The 26913-nt window shown below is 47.0% G+C and overlaps 1 protein-coding gene across 2 annotated transcripts; it reads right to left on the bottom strand.

Annotated features, from left to right (window-relative positions):
• Positions 1 to 127: 127 nt before the first annotated feature.
• Positions 128 to 24995, bottom strand: CTSB (cathepsin B). Of its 2 annotated transcripts, XM_037812511.1 has the most exons (10): positions 24839 to 24995; positions 8011 to 8161; positions 7442 to 7527; positions 6744 to 6858; positions 6039 to 6157; positions 5043 to 5128; positions 4615 to 4758; positions 3277 to 3393; positions 1797 to 1925; positions 128 to 1341 (listed from the first exon to the last, which is right to left on the bottom strand). In XM_037812511.1, the coding sequence occupies exons 2-10, from the start codon at positions 8143 to 8145 to the stop codon at positions 1244 to 1246; spliced, it is 1029 nt and encodes a 342-aa protein (XP_037668439.1). In that variant the 5' UTR covers positions 8146 to 8161; positions 24839 to 24995; the 3' UTR covers positions 128 to 1243. The 2 variants fall into 2 exon arrangements, with proteins under 2 accessions (XP_037668439.1, XP_037668440.1); XM_037812512.1 differs by lacking the exons at positions 6039 to 6157; positions 7442 to 7527; positions 8011 to 8161; positions 24839 to 24995 and having other exon boundaries at positions 6744 to 6817.
• Between the last annotated feature and the right edge of the window lie 1918 nt (positions 24996 to 26913).

Genomic DNA, 26913 nt, shown 5'->3' on the forward strand with positions numbered 1-26913 from the left:
TGTGGTTGGTAAAACAAAGGAACACAAAGATCTCACCACGGCTTGGGGCACAGATCAGGGAATGGATTTACAGAGGACTGATGAAAATGACAGGAACCATGGTTTGAAAATATGGTTGGGGCAGCGAGAAGTTAAAACTAAGTTTTTATTTTGTTTCACCCATTGCGGCAAGATGCCCCTGGGAAGAACTGCAGGCACCTGGGACCCATGAGCACCTGCTTCCTTCTGGAAGATAAGGACAGACAACAGCTGCAAGTCTACAGGCAGTGACAAATTATTTTTCAGATCCCAACAAAGCAGACTTCAAACTGAAGGAGAAACTTATTGGCACAGTTCGTTCTTTCTTTTTTAAATTGATAGGGTAAAGGAGTGATTTAAAAAAAAAAAAAAGTAAAAGCTGTTTTCTCCCAGTCTAGTTGTACTGTGGTATCAGAGGTCCACAGGCCAGTCAAATTGTGACCACCCAGTTTTGTTATAAGCCACATCACTGAGAAAATATAAACCAGCACAGCTCTTCCAACTTAGAACCATTCATTCACATGATCAGCGGAGGTGCATTAAAAATAAAATGTTGACTAAAAAAGCATCATGCCACAGAAAAGACGAGAGGGCTTGCAACACTTGAAAGCTCAATGGATATAGGGGCCCTGGGAGAATGTCACTTTCTTCAGAGGGCTGCCCCCACCATCTCTCCTCTCTCCTACTCTGAATCTAGAAAGCTACTTTGCTTAGAGGTGCTGTTTACATATGGAAATTTAAGTCTTGTTAGGAATACCGCTTTCCATTCCTCTGGAGAACCTCGAGTCAAACCCTTTAGGTCTTCACTGTCTTGCTCCCTGGAGACGCACAGATGGGGGAGCTGGGGAGGGAGTGCAGCAGGAGCTGGAGCGGCAGGCACTACATACAGTACTAGTCTACGGGGAGAAGGCTCACTTTGCTCTCAGCAGTGGCTTACGCGGTCTTTGCGTTGTGAGCATCAGACCACTGAGCAGGCTAGGAGGCAGCCGGGACCTGGAGTTGTCTCCTGAAGGACAGCTGTCCCCTCCAGAAGAGAGCAGCTCTGATGGTAGATAGCAGGTTTGGCTCAACCCAGTCCTTCAGGCCCTGAAGCACACCGGCCACTGTCTAAAACCTCTTATATCTTATCTGAACTCAAAAGACATCCCTACCCCCTCCCACCCCCAGCCCCACTGGCTATATTTAGGGAAAAACTCCCCCAGGGCTGGATGGACAGGTCCACAGATTAGATCTTTTTCCAGTACTGATCGGTGCGTGGGATTCCAGCCACAATGTCTGATTCAATTCCACAGTGATCCTGTCCTCTGAGGATTTTAAAGAAACCTGGAAAGGAAAAGGTGATTTTAGTGGACCTTGGGTTTTAAGCCTTGTCAACACAGTCAAACCCCTGTTCACCCACTAGGCCAGCCCTTGGTGTCAGGAGGCTCCCCAGGGCAGCACGTGGATGCCACTTCCATGCCGCTCCACTGCACCCTCGTGACCACAGTCGCACCCGGTAGGGAAGATGAACTGTCACAGGCACAAGTTATTTGAAGTTGTGTTCTGGTTCCACATCACCCTTTTTCAAGATCAGAGGCCCCCGTGGCAAAGGGAAAGCCCTGCTTACTGTCAGCTTGGGTTCTTGTGAGGTCACAACCAAGCACTAGGCCTAGGGTTTGGAGTTGTGCAGTGGGGAGGGCAGGGAAGCTCAAGATGGCCACTGTGTTCTGACTCACAGCTCTAGAAAGGGCGAGAAAAGCTTAGGCATTCTTATCTCTTAGCAGGAAAGGAGCACTCACCATTGTCACCCCAGTCAGTGTTCCAGGAGTTGGCAGCCAGCCAGTAGGGGGTGCCGTTCTCCTCTCCCCAGCCCAGGACGCGGATGGCGTGGCCTCCCACCATGTATCCAGTTACATGCTGGTACACTCCTGAGAAAGAAACAACAAGGGTCAAACTGAGCTAAGGCTGCTGCTCGATCTACACCATCACTCGTTAACTCGGCTGTCCACCCTTCCAGTCAGGAGAAACAGGTTCCAGAAGGGACCAACAGCCCTTGTACAAGAAAAGACTAGACCAGTTGCTTTAAAACAGAGTTCTCAAGAACCCCTGGTGTCCCAGGAGAAGGCTCCAGGGGTTCCCACAAACATTCGATTCATCTTTCTACCATTTAAATATATCTTTGAAAAGCCCAATACACTCGTGTGTAGAGTAAAAATAAACATGGAGTCCAATAAAATGTGCACTTGTTGGTTGGCTTTAAAAATAAATTTACAAATTCTAAATAAATTCTGTTTTATGAAAGAAATTTCATATTAATAAATTGTCAATGGTCAGTTTTATAAACTGGGATTCTATATAAGGTTTTATTTGTCAAAAGTGACAGCTTAAAAAGCTTTTAAATTACTCTTCTAGGGCACACACTGGAGAAATGAAAAAAGACAAAGGATGGGTTGGCAGCAGCCAATATTAGATGAGAGAAAGATATTGGCTAAGGTGCTCAGAGGGCTGCTCAAACTGGTTGATGAAATGACCTTAAGCACTGTAATAATAGTACTTTTTTTTCTTGCCAGAATTATCTTCCTTTGTCTGATTCTTTGAGAGCTTTGGATTTTTCAATCTAGCAGAATGTAAATGCAATAAAGACAGCCAGTAAAAACAGTTAATATGGCCTAAGGAATTTCTAAGAAAGCTCACGCTATCTGGTTTCCTTGGTTTGGATCCCCACAGCATTGCCCAGAGCAAGGTACTCCATGTCTGCTGATGACGTGTTAGGTGTGATGCAAGGCAGGCAGAGACAAAGATGGGCAAAGGGTCACTCCGTCTAGATGCATAAAACCTACAGTTATAAATGTGAATATGCTGACAAAGTAATGGAGGCAGAGACAGGAGTGAGGAACCACCAGTGAGGTCAGGAAAGGTTTCACGGAGACGACATTTGAGCTGGTTTATAAGAGGCGAATAGGAATTGGTGAAGTAGAAAAAGCGTTGGAGAGGCTATCTGGAATATCATGTGCAGAAGATGCAAATGAAAGCAAGAGGGGATAGCAGGCGGATGAGTTGCTGAGAGCAGAGACTGTAAAGACCATCAGGGCCAGAAGCTGACTGATAGTCAGATGATGAGACCCAGGTGAAGAGAAGTCTGATACCGCCCTGCCCTGCCCTTCCCTGCCTCTCCCCAAAGAAAGAGCTTGATAAAGGTTCTTGCTGTTCCACCTGGATCCATCTTGGCACCTGAGCTTAGATCTTCCCCAGCAGCTGCCATCAGGCTTCAGTACGTACCAGACTTGTATGCCAGGAAGTCTTCATACACAGTGAAGGCTCCCTCTACTGGGCCATTTTTATAGATCTCAGCCTTGATCTCCTCCTCACTAGTAGGGATGCTGTAGGAACTGTATCCTGGAAAATCAAACAAGCCAAGTTGGGATGAGGAATGCCTCCTGCAGTTCCATCGTTCACTCAAAGTCACTTACTGATTTATTCTGGGCCTCCAGGAAAAGATTAGACAAATAAGTGGATTAACCCAACCAGGGGAGTCAGGGAACTATGATGGAGAGAATGAGTGAGCTGGATCTAAAGGAAGATTAAAAGTGGGCGAGGTCTCCCTACATGGGACCCGACTCCCAGGGGTGTAAATCTCCCTGGTAATGCAGGATATGACTCCTGGGGGTGAATACGGACCCAGCATCGTGGGATTGAGAACATCTTCTTGACCAAAAGAGGGATGCAAAATGAAAACAAAATAAAGCTTCAGTGACTGAGAGATTTCAAATGGAGTCGAGAGGTCACTCTGGTGGACATTCTTATGCACTGTATAGATAACACCTTTTAGGTTTTAATGTATTGGAATAGCTAGAAGCAAATACCTGAAACTACCCAACTCCAACCCAGTAGCCTTGACTCTTGAAGACGATTGTATAACAAAGGAGCTTACAAGGGGTGACAGTGTGACTGTGAAAACCCTGTGGATCACACTCCCTTTATCCAGCATATGGACGGATGAGTAGAAAAATGGGGACAAAAACTAAATGAAAAATAGGGTAGGATGGGGGGATGATTTGGGTGTTCTTTTTTGCTTTTATTTTTTATTCTTATTCTTTCTGGTGTAAGGAAAATGTTCAAAAATAGACTGGGGTGATGAATGCATAACTGTATGATGGCACTGTGAACAGCTGATTGTACACCATGGATGACTATATGGTATGTGAATATATCTCAATAAAACTGAATTTAATTAAAAAAAACAAATGTGAGAGGGAGCACATCTTCAGAGGCTCCAGGTAGGAGGGAACATAGTGAGCGTGAGGCACTAGAAGGCGGCCGAAATGGCAGCCCCGTTGCATTCCAGGACAGGTGACTCCCTCGTAAAATGAGGGGTTTGGTCCCTTCTTGCTCTGAAGTTCTGCAGCTCTAAGACAACATTCCTCGGGCTGAATTCGGGGTGGGGACAGGCAGGAAAAGTGAAGTGTGCTGCTCCCTCTGGCAAAAGTGGCATTATCGTTCCAGTCTCCAACCTGGTGTTCACTGACCGTAAGATTCAGTCACCTTGATCTCTTCCTTTGGCCTAAAGAAACAGCTTTGCGGGCCTCAGCGCACCCCGTCACCCACGTCCCATCTTACCGTAGTGCTTGTCTTCTTTGTAGGACGTGCCATAGCCGGGCTCACAGGTCTTGCTGCACTTGGGGGTCTCTCCCTCTCCCTTGCATGGGGGCCGGGAGCCATTGACGTGGTGTTCACAGGGAGGGATGGAGTAGGGTCTGCAGCCTGTTGGACCAAACAAACAGGAAAGGGAGGCAGTCAGCCTCCAGCCCCCACAGAGGCCCCACAGGCCAGGCAGAAGAGCTGGCACCAGAGGGAGTGTGACTTTTAATTATCCTTTCATCTGCAGTGCTGATAGTGCTCGAACACCTGTTGGTACTTCTGTGGCAGAAAGGCCTGGCATTCCTGTCCTCAAGCCGCACTGTGTAAGGCGACTTTCATGGAAAGGAACCCATTATATTCACTGCTTATGAAATCCATCTGGTCAAATATGGATTGAGGGCACTCACCTACATGGGAGTCATAGAGGCCACCGGAAACCAGGCCCTTCTTGGTCCAGAAGTTCCAAGCTGCAGCAGGAAAGCCCCCATTACAGCTAAGAAAAGAGGCACTCATTAAATTCATGGTGAGAGAAGCCCTAATTGCTCCCCTGACTGCCTGGTCCCCAAGGCCCCATGGTGGCTCCTGGATCAACCACTGTGCCTGTAGCAAATGGCCCAGCATCAACAAACCACCAATTCACCCTCCCCTAGATATTACCTTCTTCCAGGAGATCATCCAAGCTCCCACCCCTGCCCACTAAAGATTCTGGAGAAGACCGACTCATACGTCTACACCAAGCCAGGGACAGATGTCCATCCCCAACCAGGCAGCACATCAGAATCCCCTGGGGGTACTTAGAAAAAACACCAATGCCAGTGGTTCTGATTTAGTTGGTCTAGGGTGATGACACCCTAATCATTGTATATAGTTCTAATCTGTAGTCAAGGTTGAGAACTACTGTTCTAGAACCAAGGCCAGACATTAGCAAAGGCAAGCAGAAGAGGTAAGGGTTCAGGTCTGTATGACCAACCTCAGGACCCATCATCTTAATTATAGATAAGGAAACAGTCCCGGGGGCTATTACATTTTCCTAAGCAAGAAAAAGGAACAAGTGCTGACAAAAATCAGACCTGGAATCAGATATTCTGAGACCATCTGTTTCCCAGGACCCCAATACCCACATGCAGCTCTGGCGGGCCAGCCTGGGCTTTAGGTACCTCCCAGAAAGCAGCAGCCATTCTAGGGCCTGCTTCCAGGCCCCTCAAATCTCCACAGTCTCAGCAAAGAAGGATACAACTTCCCACTAGAAAAGGCAATTAGGTTCTCAAGGGAAAGAGGACCTGTCCCCACCAGTCACTGCCCACAAATTCTCCAGCTGAGGAGGCCTGGACCTAACAGCCTCCTAGTGCCATTCCTAGGAGTCCCCGGACCTCCCTCGACAGGAGGCCCTGCCTCAGACTCACCCATTCCCACACGCCAGGCCGCAGCAGCTGAGCATGTCCTCTGCAGACACCTCCACGTTGACATTCCCATTGGTGTGAATGCAGACCCGATCAGAGATGGCTTCCACGGCCCCAAACGCCTGCAGGAACAACCCCTACCTGGGTGAGAAGGCCACCACTCCTGGATGGTGGTCCTCACAAGAAGACAGATCTCCAGCTATCACCGTGGAGGACCAGAGTGGCCACATCTCAGACGTTCGTGGTGGCTCGTCTCTTTCATCAGGTCAGGATTCTGGGACCCAAGCTTTGCTTTAAGGCAAGAGACGAATTCACCCCACACCTCTCCTTAGTCACTCAATTCATTTCTGAAACATGCCGTTTTGTTTTGTTTTTACATAGACTGATAGCTCATCGATATAGATGGGACATTTCTCAATGGAGCAGTGTAGGGGCCAGAGCTAACAGACTGGAGTTAGTGTCAGAGAGAAACGAAAAAAGCTTAATACACATGGTTCTTATAATCCACAAGATGCTTTTCACTTCTATCATCCCACCTAATCTTTGCAACAACTTCATGACCACAGGGATCATTATTACTTTTCCATCGATGGAAACAGACTCCGAAAGTTTACCTAAGTTGCCCAATGACAGTTGGCCCTGCTCCAGACCCCACAACCACTCCCCCACGTGCTCCCTCCAGCCCCAACTCAGCCAGCAGGGCCTTACCCAACAAGAGCCACAGGAACCCTGGTCTCTGATCTCCCTGATGGTCGGACAGTTTGGCCACTGTTCCCGGGCATCAAAGTTTTCAGGCAGATTCATTTCCTCAGCAATCTCAACTCTGGAATGAGCCAAAGGAAGGTCTTTATACAACCCATCTTACAACTCCCTCTCCTCTCTCCATCCCTGCAAAGGCCACTGGGTTTAAGGACAGCCAGCTGACCCTGGCCTGGGCCATCGCTCAGGATGGAAGTGAGGCATAAGAAAAGACATGCATCCCTCGGAATTTTATAAAACATAAAACATATTTATTGCTCAACACAATTTAGCATTTTATATATTTCTTTCTAGACTTATTTTAATGGACATGAAAATGTCCATTAGAGAATTTTCTATCAAAATGAAATACTAATGACAGATCTTATGGTTTTTCTTAAATCATCCAAGATTGGGTCCATCCAGATCTTCTAGACCCAGACCTCGCTTGCCACATTTGCAGCCTTTCCTGCTGGGCTCTGACATACCCTAGAGAGGCACAATGGAAGGACTGGCACTCCAGGCTGCGGCCTGTACCTCACGCAGGGCTCTGCAGCTTTTGGGGAGTCTCTCTTTCCTCTTTCCCACTGCCCCCAAGGAATTCCTGCTGCCGACATCACAATGGTTCAGACGAATGGGGCACCCTCCCCAGGGGAGGGGACACTCACCTCTGGGGCAGCTTGGGTCCCTTCAGGATGGTGCCACACAGCCTCTTCACATAGCTCATCTCCACATTGCGGAAATTGTGCCCAGCCTGGAAAAGAGCCCTGCGGCAGTCACCCACCGGTGGAACGGAAAAGCCACCCCCCGACACATCACCAGATAAAGGCCACACACAGACGGAACTCCCTGCAGGCCAGCCCAGGCATCATTGGTGAGTTCAGCTCTCAACTAGCGGGGACCTTCTCTGACCTGCTGCCATTTGCTAACTACAAGAAATACCTTCCCCAACCTGGAACATGTCTTATTTCTTGGTCCCCAGAGGTACTAGTACTGAAAAGCCGTCATATCCAACTCTGCTGTGGACCTCAGGGGATCCACCAGGTCGTGAACACGTCTGAAGCTTGTTTATTCCCGAGGGGAGGGGGCAGGGGTGGGGGGACCTCATCCTGAGCCTCCAGGACTGAGTCAATGCTGTTTTCCAGCTCTCCGGGGAGGAATGTGCTGCAGGCCACGGTTGGAGCCACCTCAGGAATCGGAGCGGACAGACCGACTGGTGGACTGTCCCACAACCCACCTGCCACGTAGTGTTCTGTTTGTTAACATAGTTGACTAGCTCCTCCGACAGGGGTTCGAAATGCGGTCTGTTCCAGGCACTGGTGAGCACCACCAGGCAGCAGAGGGTGGCCAGGAGCTGCCACATTTTGCACATTAAATCCTGGATTCACCTAGAAAGGAAAGGACACAAGACTTCAGCACAAGTCTCTTTCACTCGGGTAAAGTGTTCAACCCAAAGGCACCAACCATCTCAGTGCTAGCAACAACCACATGACCCACTTGTCAAAAGATTCATGTTCTCACCCTGCTCTACTATTTGTCCCCTAACACAGGTCTGTTAGCCCTCCTGGGCCTCAGTTTCCTTGTCTGTAAAACCCAGGTGGGACAGCACAGAGCCCTCCAGCACCCCAGGTGCCCATGGGCACCCATCCTGGTCTGGAAGCCCAGGCCTGTGCCCAAGGCACACACGACCGTGCGCAGCCTCCCCTCTATGCTGAGAAAGCTGACAGCCAGGAGAGAAATCCAAGCGGCTGTGCTGCAACCACTGCAACCCCAGCTCCTGCCTCGGTGGAGCGTGCGTCTCCAGTGCTACCACTCAAAGCTGACCAGCCCCTCCCTGGCAGCTGGAAAACTTGTCATGCGGCACATTCGCCTCCTCCACAGGTTTTGAAAAGGTCATGTGTTCTGAAGTCCACGGCAGGATGGCATCATCCTCTGGGAGCGCACACACCCAGGTGGGGCAGCTGGCCTCTTCAGGTCAGGGCAGAGCAAGAGCAGCTCCCACACGGCAGCTCAGCTGTGACAGACCCCTGCAGACAAGGGCACACAGATCCTCACCCAAACTTGGCGTCCCCAAACTGCAAGTGGACCTGGCATTTCTCCTGTTGACGCCAATCAGAAACTTACCTGGGCCTCGGGGGTCCCAGTCTACAGAGGCCCATCCCCAGCCCTGCAGCCTAGAGATGCAGCCTGGCAGCAGAGCCAGAGCTGCTGAGCTCCCAAGCCATTTTGGGCTCTGCCTGCAGGGCCCTGCCTGGGTGGCTCTGACAGCTGAGGCGTCTTCACTCCCTACAGGAGCTATTCTGGCTACATTTCCACCTGTTGTGGGATGCATCTATCTCCAAGACCTTCTGTAATCACAGGCCTCCCACTGGTGCGGTGGGCTTTGCTGTATTATATTTCTCTAAAATAACAAAGAAAAAGCTAGAAGAATATACACACTACTTTTTCTAAGCAGTGGCCCTGCCCAGACCCAGGAGGGGAGTTACACGATGACAGTTTGTAACCAGGACCTTCTATACCTGGTGTGGTTTACTCCGTTAATGGACCTGCCAAAAACTGCCTCCAGAAACAGAAGCCAAATGTCCCAACAATAAGGGACAGGGCTGGGGGGTGCAGGTGGGGTGCTGCAGGAGACGAGGAGGAGGAACCCAGAGAATCAGAACACTTTCCTGGAGCCCTGGCTTTGGGCTGGCTCTCTGTCCTTTCCTACCCTTAAGACTTGGGAAAGTACTTCATCTCTGAACCTCTTTCCTTCCCTGAATGGGGCCTGGAAACCAAAGTTCATAAAAAAGGAGGGAAAAAAAAAAAAAAGAACCCATGTGGTTAGTTTCTCACACAGGAATACAGCAGTGTATGGAGAACGCAGAAGAAAGAGGGAGAAGAGTCACGCAGCTGCTGCTGGGCTTATGGGATTTGGTTGACCCTTATTCCACAAACTTCAGATGACTCATCTGTAAAATGAAAGGACACCAACCCACATGATAGCTGGATGATGCACCTTACATGAAAGGGTCCTGCACGGGCTCCCTGGTGTGTCAGGAAATGCTGGTTCCCTTCCCGCTTCCTCTTAACTCCTTGCTCCAATTTCCCAGACTCAAGAGTCGAGGCAGGCCCTCTGCTCCTCAGGGCTGGCCTCAAGGGGAGCCCCTGAGCCTCCTCCAGTGGGTGCCAGGGCTCGTTGCAATCAGAACTGAGTGTCTGGGGCAGGCCCAGGCGCGGGGCAGAGGACCGTCCCTGGTGTGTATCAGTCACCAGCACAGCATCCTTCCCTCCCTGGGCACTCGACAGTCACTGCTCCCCCTGAGCCCCCCACCAGGTCCCTGCCAGGGCACTTGGGAGCACTGGTGATGATGGAGCCGATCCAGGGTTCTGAGATCACCAGCCCACTCCCTCGTTTGACAGATGAAAGGACAAGGTGAGCGGGATAGAACTTGCCAGAGATCACACAGAAAGGTGGTGGGGGTGCTGGCACACAGGTACGAGCCTCCTGTCCAGCTTGTCAGGCTAAGCAACAACCAGTCTAACTTCCAGAAGCAACACTGGCTCCACATAAAAACTTCTCAAAGATCAATTCTTCCTCTCCTTCCTCATTAAGCCACTTTTTCCAGAGGTCGCTGTCTTCTAGACTGCCTTTTACTTCACTTCACAAATCGGCCTGCCCATTTGGGTTGACACCTCTCCATCCAATATGGTTCCAGAACAAAGGAGAAATAAGGATAAATAAATAACAGGATAAAGCCTATCAGCAGGAAGAGCTAAATTATGTTTACTATGTATCAAGTATCAGCCAACTCAGTACATATTATCAACTCATTGATCTCATAGTATCCTAAAAAGTACTATTATCCTCATTTTACAGATGGGGAAATTAAAGCACAGAAGGTGAATAATTTGCCCAAGGACAAACCAATGGTGAGAGCAGAGGCAAGATGCAGCCCCAGGAAGTCCCACTTTTCCAAACTCCTCTGTACTGCCCAGCAGCTGGCGTCCACGTCTGCAGCAACCAATCTGTCACAGGCCATAACTAGTTGCAGGCTTCCAGCTTGGCAGGTTCAGACAAGCCCATTTCACAGCTGGGAAAACTCACTTCACACCTGAGAAAATGCAATGCACTGAGACGAAACCATATTTCTTAGGCTAAAGACAACAAGGACCAATTAAAAAAAAAAAACAAGGTTTAAGACAGGGTACATCAAGGTTCCTATATTCACCTTCTGCCAGGTAAATTCAAAAGACCAGGAACCAAAAGGCCATTATTGGGACATATGAAAAGAAATTGGAATGTCTACTTTAAGCTTTATATCAGTGTTAAATTCCTTGAACTTGATAACCGTATTTAAGGTGGCTGCATAAGTAAATATCCTTGTTCTTGGGAAATGTACAAAGCAGGATTAAGTGTTTAAGGAGAATGATGTATACATCCTACTCACAAATGTTTAGAAAATATACGAAATCAAAAGACAGAATGATATGGCAAATGTGGCAAAATGTTAAAAGTTGGTGGATCTTTGGTATTTGTGTGGGGGCATGTTGGAGTTCTCTCTATGGAGTTTGTTTTTTTTTTTTGTTTTTTTTTTCCAACTGCTGTGTAAGTTTGAAGTTACTTCAGAATAAAAAGTTTCTTAAAAAAGAAAATTAAAAAGAAGATGGAAAAATTGAGGGGGGTGTGTGGTGGTTTGTGGCCAGGAACCTGACATTTTCCTAAGGAATTACCAGTAAAAAGAAAGGTAACTGGTTTGCCTGGAAGCCCTTATGGGATACATTCTGGCCTACTAATTAAGCATTATTTATTACTGTTAAATTATTATCACTTCCATTTTTTTTGAGAGCACTTGAGTCTTGGGGGTAAAGTAACTTGCCCGAGGTCACAAGACTGCTGTGGTAAAGCCAGGGCCAGACGCAGTCTGAAACTGTGGTGCTCCTTGACGGCTTCTTACCCACCTTCGAGCTCTGAGGACAGGGGCCTGGCTCCCCACCCACCGGAACACCAAGGCCAAGGCAAAGAGTAGCCATCAACATACACATCCTAAATGGACGAACAAACCTAGATCTTCAGATACATCCTAAAAGGATGAACCAACCTAGATCTTCAGATACATCTTAAACGGATGAACAAACCTAGATCTTCAGAGTCCGGTGCCCTTTTCACTCTTTTTATTCTGCCTTTCCAAGGAATTGTTAAACAAAGCTCGAGAGACTTCTCCCAAGTTAGTGCTCCACAAGATGAAATAGCCTGTACTGGAACTATGTCCTAAGCTGAGAACCAACTGGATAGGAAAATTTAAAAGATAAATTTCATGGACCATAAATACAAACCAGACATAAACTAAGCAGGTGCTAATCATGGTGCAGACTAGAGAGGCAGAGCTGGTTTGTCCAGTGGGACAGGTCTCCTGGGATGACTCCTTGTTTTTCTAGTCAGCTGAGGGCTCTTGCCTGAGACTCGGAGAAGGGGTATGTGGGAAGGGAAACCAACACGGAGACACCACTGCCTTCTAACCTGGGACTGCGTTCCCAGTCATTTCCAGTTCAGCATCTGAATCACCCTCTTGGGCAACTGGCTCTAACGAAAGCCCGCAGCTGGAGTGGGGACTGCAGGTGAGTGGGGATGTCCCGCCCTGACCTCCAGGGGCTCACACACTCAGGCTGTGCCATGAGGCCACTCGTCTCGGCATTGTTGGGAGCTTCTAGGACTGAACACAGAGCCTCCTCGCACACAGGGAGTGGTATCTGAGGCGAAATGTAAACAAAGGCTTAAGGTAACAACAACTCATCCAGGAAGAATGTGTAAGGAGGCAAGACAATTCTGGAAAAGAGCATCGATGGAGGCCTGGCCCCTGGAATAATAAAATAGATTATAAAACCCCAGGATGCTGCTGTTTCAGGAAGAGTCAGAGACCTATTGTATTGTATGTGGCAAGGGTGAGTGAGGAAATGACCGTTTTTTTTCAGTAGATGGTGTTGGGGACAGCGGGCTATCCATTTTGAAAAAAAAATAATAATCATAATAAGTCTGCATCTTTACACTAGACTCCTGAATCTTTACGCTTGACTCCTTATATACAAGAAGTACCACATGGATCTAAGACCTTAAAGAAAAATATGAAAGTCTGATGAACAAAATAATTATAGTTTTAAAAACACAATATTGGAGTGAGGGAAATGTAATATTAGCATAAAAGAGAACCCTAAAGGAAAAATGCTTGAGTATATTAAAATAAAAGCCTTCTCTTCTTAAAAACAAAAAATTAAATAAAAAAATGACAAACTGAAAGAAAAATTGTACTAACATACATTTCAAGTTTAGTCCTAATATACAGAGGGCCCTTAAAATTCAGCAAAATAGAAAAATGGCAAAAGGACACACAGAGTTTACAGAAAATAACTACAAATGGCCAATTTAGACAGGAAAAGATGCTCAACCTCAGGGAAATGCAGATAAAAACAAGGAGATAGTCATCTCGTCTCAGGTTGGCAAAGGCTGGACAGTTTGATAATTCTGCATGGTGGGTAGGATGTGGGGAAACAGATACGCTGGGCACAGATGCTGAGGACACAGTAGTAGGTACAACCTTGGAGACGCTGACTTGGTAGCCTCTATCAATTTTTAAATATTCACGTCCTTTGACTCAGCAATTTGATATTTAGAAATTTGCTCTACAGATATAATGGCCCCTAAATTCAAAGACAAGGGTGCAAGGATATTCATTAATATATGCTTTTTTAAATTATTATCATTCTTAAGATAAATTTTAGGTTTACAGAAAAAGCATGCATAAAATACAGAATTCCCACATACCACCCTATTATTAACAACTTGCATTAGTGTGGAACATTTGTTACAATTCATGAAGGAACATTTTTATAATTGTACTATTAACCATGGTCCATCATTTACAACAGGGTTCATTGTGTTGTGTAGTCTGATTTTTAAGTTTTGTTCTAGTAACATACATACAATCTAAAATTTCCCTTTTCAACCGCATTACAATATATAATGCAGTGTTCTTTCTTGCCTTCACAATGTTGTGCTACCATCGCCACTATCTGTTACCAAAACTTTTTCCATCAACCACTAATATATTCTTTATATCAGCAAAAGACTGGGAATAAAGCCCAGTGGCTAACAGAGTAATCATTATATTACGGTAAATGGTTAAATAACAGAACACAATGCAGCCATTTAAAAATTGATGTATCAATGTAAATCATATTGGGCTGATCAAGTTAAGATGTCCAGTATATACTAAGTGCAAAAAAGCAGTTTGCTGATGAGTAAGGGGTCTGAGCCTAGGAAGCAATATACACTTGTCACCACCTGTAAAATGGCAAGGAAAATATATGGACATAGTAACTAGGCAGGGAGACTTTTTCACTTTATACCCTTTTAAAAACAAAACAAAACAAAACAAAACAAAACAAAATGAACATGATACTACATTTCGAAGTTTTGGCTTCTTTTAGAAAGCATGGTAGCTAGCCAGAGAACCTAAGCCATGAAATTAATAAAATAACATTTGTCTTAATATTTCCCCAATTTCATTTCCAATCTTTTCCCCAATCCTCAGTGAGGCTGGTGTCTGGCTGCTCAAAAAATTAACCTTCTCATTTTCAGTGACTCAGCTCAGAGGCTGTAGCTCATGTGTCTCCTAAGGGTTATGCAAACCCGTCTTTTGGGGCAAAAAAGCAACAATTTGCCTTTCTTGTTTTTAGTGATAGACAGTGATATGCTCACATTTTACACTTTTCCAAGACAGGGGAACCTAGTGAGGAAACTCTGGGTGTTCACTTCCCTGCGTGCACACAGCCCACACGCTCGTGAGCAGCTCACAGTAGGCCCGACAAGCCCATTCCAATCACCTCCTCTCCCAGGCTGGAAGAGACACCCCCCTCGGGGCTGTCCAAGGTGAGGAGGCAGGAATGAGGGTGGGAAACTGAAGGCAGTCCTGGCAGGCTGCTACATATCTGTTAAGTAACAGTATCCCCAAATGCCCTGTGGGCACAGCCATCTGTCGACATGTTAAATTAAAAGCATGTGGCGAATGGGAGAATTTTCTATGGCAACTCAATTTTTTTAACACGATTGCTTTGCTTTTCTGTGGTGGCAGAGAAGGCAGGCACCTCCCAATTCCCAAATGGTTCTAGGTTCCTGTAATGATGATCTGCCACGGCCAGCGTCAGGGCCCGAGCCCCGTAATCTTCCAGTACCCGCTTCACTTCACCTACAGATGATACGTTCCCGCATCCATCCGACCATCACATGGGCTCCTTTTCCCCTTTGGTTCCCTAGGTCGCCTCTCCTACTTCTGTCAACTCTGTCCTCCCTTCTCATAACCCTGCTCGGTCTCAAGCTCCAGGGCTTTGTTGTTCGAGGCCCTGAGCATTACAGGCCTGTGGGCCTGGAAGGCTGGAGCTCAGCCTTCACCACCACTCATACCATCAGGCTGAGCACTCAGGAAGCTTCTCCTTTCAGCCCCTAGCTCTGCCCAGCACAGGGCTGAGGCATTGGGTCTCGCTTCTCCCCTAAAGCTTCTGGGGTCGGGGTTCATGCGGTCACCAGCCACCCTTAGCCCGGTGTTGCAATGAGCACTGGGGAGTTGGGAGGCCTTGATTTGGATCTCAGCTCCTGGAGGGTTCTAACTGCACACTTTTGAGCACCGACGTTCACTGAGCCTCGATTTCACTATCTGTAAAATGGAGCCATAACAACCATTTCTCTGATGAAAGGCAAGAATGAAATGAGAGTGGGCAGAAGCCCTGAGCATGGTGCCTGGCATGGAGGAAGAAGGCAGGGAGGGTCTGCTAGCTGAAACGGACTTGATTTCCAGGTCAGACTCCACCCTTCTGCCTTCCCCTCTTCTTCCTCCCTCCATTTATAGACTGTGCCAGACAACTCCACCCCACACCAAAACTATTCCCAATACCTCCCCATCACAGAGAAAAGTCTGAATTAAAACAAGGTTTTAACTTCAACTTAAAGCTCCAAAAGGGCTTCCACTTTTAGGGTTCTGACACTGAGATCCCAAAGAACATTAAGCCAGATTTCCCCTCCTAGAAGACAAGTTCACTCTAATAAGCACTTGAGACATCTTCCTTTTTCTCTCCTCAACCACACAAATCACAAAAAACTTGGACAACCTACTTCCAAATGATGAAAACTAAAAGCTGTGGGACTAACAAGTCAGTCACTGGTTCTGTGCTCCCATTACAAAACAACAACCAGCTTTCGCTTCCCCTTGACTAGGTGAATACTTCCCTTTTATTTCTCAAGATTGGGCTTTTTTTTTTCTTAAGTACGAGAGAGAATGAACAGAAAGTCCTTATTTCATGAGGGAAGAGGGACTGAAACAGGATAAAAGGACTTGCAAGTCACCAGACTCCCTTTCGGGGTTTGGGCAGATGGCAGAACAGCTGTGGACAGAGGATCCCTCCAGTCTTGGTTTGGCCGGACTTCCTCACTGTAACCCTCTGCTCCTTTTCCAAGGTTATCTCTGGCTATAAAATGGGCTCTCCTCACTTCTCTCTTCTCCAGATCCCAATAGCACTTGATGGTTTAGCTTTTCTGAAGGCATGTTCCACTGAAGTTCTGTAGAATGTTAATGCTGTCAGGTGCAAAAAAAGGTTCTGTGGCCAGGTGATATTATCAACCAAAGCATCCCACCCTCACAGCAGAACCATCTCCCAGACTACCTCAAAGCCATTCCTGGGACAAATGAGGACTTTGGACCACAAGATGGAGATGGAATGAACATAGAAGAGTAGATGCCAAGTCAGCACAAAGCTTTGTGTCCTGACATCCTTAATGGTATGGAATCTGTTTTGGCTGCCCTCAAGCTAGACAAAGAAAGCCTTCTTAATTCCAAATCTGTAAAGGATCTAAGGAGATAGGACATATATTCCTGTGATTTCCAAGGAAGCCAGCTGCAATCTAGGTAATATACAGGGAAAGATGAACGAACATCCACAACGTTCTTTAATCTGATATTTTGCTCTACCTCACCCACTGCTACTGCCAATATATTGCTGACCTCTTTTGCAGTCAGCTCTGAGGACCACAAAATGGAGTGTCTGCATTCTCCGTGTTAGGGAAAAGGTAGAACTCAATGGACCTTGATACAGAACTTGGTTTCTTTCTCTTCCAAAAAGTCTTCTCTTGCTTCTCACTGTCATTAAATTTTCAATCACCTAAACACTCCCACAAAACAAGAATATGAAGCTCTTCATTTCCCCTTGAGGTTTATTTGCCCAGCTAAACCTCAATATTGTAGCAGCACCACAGCGTCTGCCACAAGGCATTGATCTCAAATCCTCTCTTACTGACAGGAAGGAGACCCGAGAGCCCTTTCGCTTTTGAGTTTGAATTACAGCCCTGACAGGGTCTTTCATGTTTTGTGTCTTTGCTCCTAACGTTAAGTATTTAATTGCTTCTTGGTTGTATTCTGTAGCATGGGGATAAGTTCTGACTTTAACTGGGTCTTCTTAAATTGCTTTTACAATAAAGAAAGCTTATAATCTCTAAATTAAAAAATGAGAAGGGCGCTCAGTTCCCGGCCTCATTGGTCTCCTTAAAGCCATGAGGATGACTAGGCACCAGGTGGCGATCTGTCCCTGGAGCCAAGCTCTGCACGCGACTGCCCCCCAGCAACCACCATGTGACCCAGAAAAGGCATTCACTGCAGTCAGGGCCCAGCATCGCAGCTAACCAGAACTGGAGGCTCCAAGGGAAGCAGAGAGAAGGCCCCGCGCCACCTCCCCAACCTGAACCCTTTAGACCAGTCTCATACTTGCTTCCCCTGCTGCCTACCTGCCAGTCATCTGTCTAAAATAGTCATCACTTTCCACCAGATTCAACAGAGATGGCCTCAAGCTGCTCTCCCACAGCGCCTGGAAACTAACTGCAAAACCCACAAGCGGAACACTGCTTAATCAGCAGCCACAGCAACCCCTCTTCTAGAAATAGGAGAAAATTACTACTTCATGCTTAAAACAGTGGCCCCTAGGAAGGCTCTCAGCAGTTCGAAAAATTTGTATTGTTGATGGGAAACAAGACACTTTGGGCAGTCTAAATTCTGGAGGATTTTACTCACCAGCCCTGATATTGACTTACTGTGATGCTGAAAGGGGCAATACATCTCAAGTCACCGTTTTCGAAAATGGGCAGATGGCCTGGATCCAAAAGGACCTTGGGCCTACTTTATAAAAGCTTTTAGAGAGCCTTTGAGATTTAAATGAGATTATTGTCTCATTCCTCTCCAGCTTGCAGGAACACAGCAGCTCCCTAATTCAATTGCAGGCTTGATTACATTCCCTGCTGGCTCTGTACTGGGGTAGCCAAGTCATTAGCAACAGAAAGGCCTCCCCTTCCCCAACTTGGTCCTGTCTTCCTCTCTTGGACCCCAGGAAGAGACCCTCACCCAGGAAAAGATACAAGGGCTGTTTGAAGATGGATGAGGATGCTCTTTTTGAAAATGCCTCCACTGAGTCTGACTCAGAGCAGGGGGTACTTAGCCACGAGCAGGGTGAACTGACATCTCAGTATGCACAAGGCAGTACCAGTTCACACTTGCTGTCCCAGAGTTATTATTATTTTTATTCTCAAAAGTATCCTAGTTGGGATGAAAAATTATGACTGCCTTACTATTAGTAACAAGGCCTCAAAGGATAATTTATTCTATCTTCATTGCCAAAAAGAAGCATTCTCCCAACATCTGTAGGGTTAAGTGGATCTAGAATGGATGTCGGATGGCTCGTGGCACACTGGTGTGGCTTGACAGAAGCCTCAAACCCTGGAGTGGCAGAAGCCCTCGGCTGGCACCGCCCTCCCAGGGCTTGCCAAAGCCAGGAAGCTGCGTGACTGGTGCGTGCATGTGGGGACATTACCAGTCCAGGTTAGCAGGTCAGAGGGTCAAGGAGAAGCTCAGGCCCAGCTAGATCCCTCAGCACAGAGTATCTTAACTGTTCTCCACAAGACTCTTTACTGGATCAGTTTACTATCTTGGTAGTGTTGTCCCATCCTCCTCCCCCCATACTTGCAGGTAACTCTAACTTATCTTGGTAACAGGACCAAAGGAGTTATTGGTCTGGTCAAGATGGATAACAATCTGCAAGCCATGTGTCCTTCCCGCCACCAAGGAGTCATAAAACACTGATGCAGGAAAAGGACCTTAGGTCTTATAAAACGCTTTGTTTTCCAGGTAAAGGAAACTGAGGCTTGAGAGAAGACCAAGAGTAAATTCTAAATGGGTGTACCTAGTAAGGGGTAGAAAACCATTGGGAGATCACATTCCACCAAAATTATCTGAGTGACTTCAACCATGTTACAAACTTGCAGGTCTCTCAGTTTTCTCATGTATAAAGCGGAAGATTAAGACTGCTGATACACGGGCATTCTGAAAGTTAAAAAATTTCAAAACACTGTATAACTGCAGAGAAGTACAGATACCCAGATTAGGTAGGGTCTAAAGAACTAATGATTTCAACCCGTCCACAGATACATTGATATCCACAAGTTCTATCATAAAACAGCAACAAAAACAAATAGAAAAACTTCACTAAGCAACTATTTCCTAAGACAAAGAATTAAACTCAAATTCCTAATCATGAAATGAAAATTAAAACAGGGATACCATTTCAAACCCATCAGACTGGCAAAAATTAAAGTCTGATAATATCTAGTGTCAGTCAATACAAGGAAGGAATTCTCTAACACTTCTGGGAGTATACACTGGTACAACCACCTTGAGGAGTCCTCTGTCAACATCTAGCAAAATGGAAGACGCATACACTTTGTGATCCAGCAATTAATTCTACTTCTGCTTCCCCCCTAGAGAAAATCTTGCAAGTGTCTGATCCAAGGATATTTACTGCAGCTCTGTGAGGAACAGTGAAAAAGTAGAAACAACCTAACTGTCCTTCACTAGATAAATGCATTGTGCAATTTAAGATGAATGAACCAGATCTATTTGTATCAACATAGATAAATCTCAAAGACTTGAATGAAAAAGGATACAGGCTGTATCACCAGTCAAGTTACATAAATGTTTAAAATACCCAAAATAACAATGCCTATGGATTAATACAAAGTAATACAAGTATAAAAATGTACAGGGGAAGAGAAGAGGAGCAGAGAGGGAGATATCCAAGCCCCTCTGGCAGGTGGAAGGCAGGCCCAGGAGTGGTTCCTGACTCAGCAGAACAGAGGAAGCTGAAACCTGATGTTTGCAGAGAGGAGCCCTGATAGGGAGTGTGCCAGTTTGAATGTATTGTGTCCCCCCAAATGCCATTATCTTTGATGTAATCTTGTGTGGGCAGACCTATCAGTGTTAATTAGATTGTAATTCTTTGAGTGTTTCCATGGAGATGTGCCCCACCCAGTTGTGGGTGATGACTCTGATTGGATAATTTCCATGGAGGTGTTACCCCACCCATTCAGGGTGGGTCTAAATTAAATCACTGCACCATATAAATGAGCTGACAAACAGAAGGAACTCAGTGCAGCTGTAAGTGACATTCTGAAGAGGAGCTAGAGCCAAAAGGGACACTTTGAAGAATGCACAGAAGCTGTTACCTTGGACACTTTATGGCCTTAAAACTGTAACTGTGTAACCAAATGAACCCCCTTTTATAAAAGCCAATCCATTTCTGGTGTTTTGCATTCTGGCAGTATCAGCAAACTAGAACAGGGAGTAAACCCAATCACCCCATGAACCCCAAAAAAGCTTGAGACTTGGAGGCACCAGGTGATGTGGAAAGGGGGGTGGGAGCTTGAGGTTAAAAACAGGAGGACTGGTTAAGTCTACATATGCAGCAGGGTTTGATCCCTAGATCTCCAACCCCACCCAAACTAGGTGGAATATAAACATTAACAGCCATGCAAGGATTCTAGATTTAACTCCCATACCATCCAGGAGTGTGATCTTCTGCAAAATGAGGGTGTAAACCAAGAGAAGATGATATGGGATCCCCATTATTCAGTGTATGGCACACCTAAATTCATCAACTTATTGTAAAACCCTACCATCTCTCTATACTCGAGGTTGTACCATAGGAAAAGTACCTGATTTTTACCCTTTGACCTACAAAAATTTCAGTTCTTTCAAGTTCAATTTCATATATTTCTAATAGTTCCCTTATGTCAAACTGTGAAAAACAGGTGGAAGACATTGTGACTCCTCACCTCTAAATATTTTGGTCCATATCTCCCAGGAACAAGGATATTCTATACAACCACAACTTCATTTCCACATTTAAGAAAACCATACAACCAGTATGCTCGACTCAAATTTCCAGATATCCCAACAATGTCCTCTATAAACCTCTCTATCCAAAATGTGGTCTGCAGACCAGCAGTATCCACAGCACCTGGGAGTCTTAAAAATGCAGAAAGGATTGGGCCCCACCCAAGACCTACTGAACCAGAATCTGTATTTTATGTTAAAACACATTCCCCTTCCTATTACTATGCAAATCAAAGTTAAAAAGTACCAATCTGTACCTTTTCCCCTCCTCCCTATCCAGGATGCAATCAATGCTCACATATTGCACTTAGCCTTTGTTTCTTTGTGGTCTTCCCCATTCCATACCAGCCCAGTTCAACCTCCCTTCCTAACCCTACTTCCCACCCCATTCTTCATGACATTGAATGCTTTCAAGGGCTTTCCAGCAGAATGTCCTATACCCTGGATTAATTTAACAATATCCCCAAGAATAGATAAAGGGCAAAAATTTTGGCAAGACTACTCCATAGGTGTTGTTATGTAAAATCACTGCATCTCATCAGAAGGCCCATGTCAAGACTTCCTATTATTGGTGATGACCAGCTTGACCTCTTGTTTTAAGGCTGTGACTGCCAGACATCTTCATTGCAATTTGCTAATTTTTTTTTTTTTTTTTTTGTAATTTGTGCCTAATCTATGGGGTAGTACTTCAGTCTGACACTGTGTGTATATCCTCCTCTGCAATACCTTTCACCCCATGGTCTTAGCACCCACTGATGATTCAAGGATGACTGAGCACCCTTGATGATGTAATCAGCACAGTGAGTTACAAAATGGTTAATTTATAACTCTATCATTCTTTCCACATTTAAGCTGACATGTTAAAAATCTCCTCCCCCTTCCTCTTCCTCCTCCTCTTTTTCTCAATTTCAGCATCACTACAAACTCATTTTAAAAATTCAGTGTGTTATAATCTATAACTATTATTATTCTTGGCAGCCCCATCTAACATGTTTGACCAGTGGAAGGTCCGTCAAGCTGGCTCTTCTATCCTTTTGACATGACCCTTTTGGCCTTCAGAATTTCCTTGCTTTGTGGCACAAGGCATTCCAGATTCACCTTATAATTTCCCTGCCTTAGACCCGGAATCAGCCTTTCCTTCAAGGAGCTTGAATTTCTTTCAGTGGGAAATGGTGTTCAGAATCCAAGATCCAGGTGCTACATCTGCTTGCTACTATGGGAGCAACAATGTTTCTAGACCCTTTTAGTAGGCAACACTGGAGAAAATACTTATTTCCTAACTTTGCCATCCAACTACTAACTCCTCCTCTCCTTTCCCTTCCAGTACCATGATGTATCAAGACATCTGGGAAATGACATCAAGGCAGCCTGAGGCAACCAGTTTGATGGCTCTGAATGCATGTTAATATTTTGGCTGAAAACTCTCTTCCACCTCTTAAAAGACAAAAGGACCACCTGGTTATCTGGCCAGTAAAGAACTCCCAGCCTTCTGCAATGCAGGATTTCTACTGTCACAGATTTAAGGACCTAAGGGTTTCCTGAAATGAGGCCTCCCTTCCACTTCTCAATCCAAATGGCAATAGTTTTATAAAATATCCTTTACCCCTAAACGTGCTATGACTTTTAATTCCAATTCCCAGATCCAGCAAGTTGGGGCAAGAGAAGAAACAACCTGTCTAGACGAGGAAGGGTCTCTGCCAAAGCTGCTGACTCAGCGCCTGTTAGGAAGTTTCCCTCCTGGAGTCAAAGGGTTTCCCCACCTGATCAGTCCTAGCAGCACATGAAGGGGAGTTCTCGGAGCCAGGGCTGGGTCTGGCCCATCGTCTCTGCCTGGGCCTGCAAAACACCCAGATATGGTATCTGTACCTTTCCAACTGGTAGTATCTGTAGCTCTGAGGTCAAGAAAAGGTTAGAGTACAAGTCACTTTTCTCCAAGGCAGGTCCAACTCTTTAATCTTTGGGAAAGCCACGTAGGGTAAAGCAGCCCAATCCCTTTCTCCCTAAATCTCAAGGGTCGTCAGTCATCATCACCAGCCAACAGGAACAAGTCTCCCCTAAGGAAAGGAAATTGCAAAAGAAAAGGAGAGCAGCCTTTACCAAGCCAGGCTCCTCCAGGCCTCTTCACATTCTTTCTGAATCGACAGATTCATCTAGATGCATAAATAGAACACATCTCAGCTGCATTCCCTCAGGTGGGAGGAACTTGAGAATCATGTGATGGTTCAAAACTGTTATGGATGTTCAGAAAATCATGTTCTTAAACCTAATCTATTCCTGGGGGTGTGGACCCATTTTAAGTAGGATCTTCATTTAAGATGTGACTCACCTCATTCAGGGTGGGTCTTAATCCTCTTACTGGAGTCCTTTACAAGAAAATGAAATTCAGACAAAGAGAGAGAAAGTCAAGGAAGCAAGAAGCTGAAGCAATGAAACCCAGAAGAGAAGGGAGAGACCAACAGATGCCACCATGTGTCTTGCCATGTGACAGAGAAGTACAGGATCCCCAGCACCTTTGGGAAGAAAGTGTCACCTGATGATGCCTTGATTTGATATTTTTCTCAGCCTCAAAAACTGTAAGCTTGTAAGGTAATAAATCCCCATTGTAAAAGCCAACCCGTTTCTGCTATCTTGCATTTTGGCAGCCTCGAGTTTCTCCAAGGTGCCAAAAGGTGCCAGGTCTCCCTCTGAACCCCACAACCTCCCCTCCCACTGGGTATGGGGTCTCAATCGGGTCAGCTGGAGAGATGCGGGGCCTGGACTATGGTTCTTTTCTCTGTGCCTGCCTGCTGGCCTTCCTCAGTGCCTGGGCCCACTAAGAAGCCACGTCCAAGTCACATCTACCTGGTCTACCTGCAGACTGGCCTCACGCTGTCCTCCAGGTGTCCAGGGTCATTAGCTCAGGGAGGAGGCGATGCCCTTGCCTTCCACTCCCTCCCACACTGCTCTGGGTCTGAAGACTGTCAGCAGCTGAGGAGTAGGCAGTGGCATCCTCCCTCCCTATGTCCCCAGACAGAAGGGATATTGGGGTCCCCAGGCCCCTACACATTTTTCTCTCTCCATTCTGCTTAGTTTCTCCTCCTCTGTCTATGGATTTAATTCTTGATTTGGGTTCCATCCTACTCCCTCCAATTCCAGGTTCCTGTTTTTAATAGGTCCTTTCCTCTGGGGTCCCTGGAATTGTGTGGGATTGGGTGCAGAAAGTTGCACAGGCAAACTCTTTGGAATAAAGAGGAAAAAGCCTAAAAAGATGCAGGTGGATTCTCTTATCTCAGCAATTTGCACTTAGGTAACTGAGGCCCAGGGGTTAACTGCCCAAGGTCAATGAACCGGCCAAGGGCTGGGGTTCGCTTCTAATCAAAGTCAGATTCTAATCAAAGGTCACCGGGACCCGGGCCATATTCCTCCCTTCAGTATCCTTCCTCGGAGTTCCCCTACAAACTCCCCCGCTCCGCCTGGGGCCGCCACCAGGGCCCGGCCCTACATATGTGCCGACCATGCGGGTCGCGGGGCAGACCCGCCGCCTGCCTGGGTGTTCTGTTTTGCTTTATTCATCACAGCTACTTTCAGGAGTGCGCAGGCTGCCGGGGGTGCTCGCCTAGGCAGCGACAGCCCCCAGGGTCCCCTGGTTCCTGCCGGCCGTAACCCCCAGCCTCGCCAATCCCAGGAACGCGCGGCCCGACCGCGCCGGGGGCTCCGAGGGGCCCGGGCGTCCCGGTGCCGCCGCCGCCGAGCGGCTCCCCATCCCCCCACCAAGGTCACTTCCGCCGCCGCCGCGCGGAGAGCCAGACCCGCGCCCCGCTCAGGGGGTCGCCGCCCGCCCGCTCTCACCGCGTCCAGCCGCCAGAGCCTGGGCCTGCAGCCGCCGAGGACGAAAACGCACGGACTCCGGAGCCGCCGCCGCCGCCGCCGCCGCACGGAGCCCGCCCCGGCGCCTATTTATCCCGCGCCCGGCCCCGCCCCGCTCGGCTGACTCGTCCCACGTGACGCGGGTGCGCTGCGGCCGCCCGGGGCCATCCCGGGGTCGGGCCACTTGCGCCCACCCGCACTCCCCCAGACTCCCGGGCCCTGCCCCCTGCGCGCCCCGGAGACACTCCGCGCCCCTGGGGGCGGGCGGGCGCGCGCGGCGGGGCCTGGGCATGCCAGCCCGGAAAACGCTGGGCGCCCCGAGATCCCCGCCCGAATCCGGAGGTGGCGGGTGCGCGCCGGAGCTCCCCACTCACCTTCCCCACCTCATTCCCCCAACGCTTAACCCTTCCCCCAGCTCACGCCGTAGGCCAGGAGAAAAGCCCTGCGGAATGGGGGCTGTGCGAGGCGGAAGGAAGGACTCCTAGACTTGGAAGGTGGTCCGAAGGGCCTCCACCCAGCCTAGAGAAATTCCCCAGGGCCCCCCTGAGCCCGAACACAGCCGTCTTCAAAGCACCCCCATCCCCACCCGGATCTCCGCGGGGCGAGGGAGGACTAGATGTAGCCAATCTCATTCAGAAGCCATTCATTCAAAGACTACTGCCAGGGTCGAGGGTATGAAGACAGCTCTCTGAAGAGCCCTTTAATGTTAGCCTTTTACCTTAACATTATGAGAACATGTCTACAAGATATTCCAGCATGTAATGATAATAAAAAGATTAGCTATTACCACCAAGTATCAATCCTAGGAGCTGCATCAGAATTTCCAGCGAGGAGCTGGAGGAATTTAGGGGCAGAAAATCTGGTTGGAAGACGGGTACCAGAGATCTCTCTTGAAGCTGACCAACCCAGCAAGCACACTTTTTAATTCGAGTTCCTTTGGAGGAGTGGCTTGGAGAGGCTCATGGGGGGTGGCTCAAAACTCTTGTCTCTAATCCTCATGACAGCCTTGTAATATGATCCCAATTTTATTACAGAAGGTCAGAAAAGTTTGGTATTTTATTCAGGGTATTGTGTCAATAAGGAAGCTATAGGTCTGGCTGAGGCCAAGGACCAACCATCAGCTGTTGCACAGCCTCTGTGCTGGCCAATGCCCATCAGAGGACTGTTCCATTTACAGAGAAGCATGTCTGAACAGGCGTACCGCCACACGTTTAGTCCCAAATTAAGAATAGGAGAGGAAGACAGAAAACATCCATAGAGCTCAAGTATGTTTACTGAGCCCCCAACTGAGTGGGATGACTTGAAGAATTTTACGGCAAGAGTGGGGAAGATAAAAGACTTGAAATCTCAATGTCCTAGCGCCTCCTTCCCTCAGTCATATCATTAGAGGCATGTCTCCAGAATGCAAATCAGTGTTTTGACATGTCATCTTCCATATCGATGTCAATCATTTTAGAACTCCACATGGAGTTCATAAAAGGAGGCACAAATGGAGGACACAGACATAACCCTGATACATGTAACTTTCTATAGAGACAATATTTTATTGCATGACAACAGGTGTGCTGAGTACTTTACCTGCATTATCTCAATTTTGTGGAATTTTGGATGTGCCATTATAGAGGTAGAAATTACTTCTGAAGATAAAAGAAAATCAACCAACCAACCAACAACCAACCAAATAAATAAGTACTTGTAGGGTAGAATTTAATCATTCCTGGTGCATCAAGGAATGTAGCATATCGTATAATGTTTTCCTTACACCCTCCTTAGATCTTAAGCTCCATGAGGGCAAGAATTTTTGCCTGTGTTGTTCTCTGCTGCATCTCTGGTGCATAGACAGTGCCTGGCACACAACAGAGTGAATCAATACTTACAGAATGAGTTCTTGAATGAATGAAGTGTGTCCTGAAGGTTAACTAGAATTTTGGCTTAACTTGCCAGAATTGGGCTCAAGAACTCAATGGAGAGCCCTCAGAACTATGGGAGGGCCTTGGCTGACATGGGAAGATGTTTGCCTGCTGAACATCTGGAAAAGAGGCCTAGGTATGTATCCA

Source organism: Choloepus didactylus, chromosome 20 (assembly GCF_015220235.1).
Source record: "Choloepus didactylus isolate mChoDid1 chromosome 20, mChoDid1.pri, whole genome shotgun sequence".
Classification (NCBI taxonomy): Eukaryota; Metazoa; Chordata; class Mammalia; order Pilosa; family Megalonychidae; genus Choloepus; species Choloepus didactylus.

Coding starts and splice junctions, on each gene's coding strand:
- CTSB (XM_037812511.1), bottom strand. CDS start 8,145: ATGTGCAAAATGTGGCAGCTCCTGGCCACCCTCTGCTGCCTGGTGGTG. Junction 5,129..6,038: donor GGCCTGGCGTGTGGGAATGG/GTGAGTCTGAGG, acceptor CTCTTTTCTTAG/CTGTAATGGGGGCTTTCCTG. Junction 1,342..1,796: donor CACTGACTGGGGTGACAATG/GTGAGTGCTCCT, acceptor TTTCCTTTCCAG/GTTTCTTTAAAATCCTCAGA.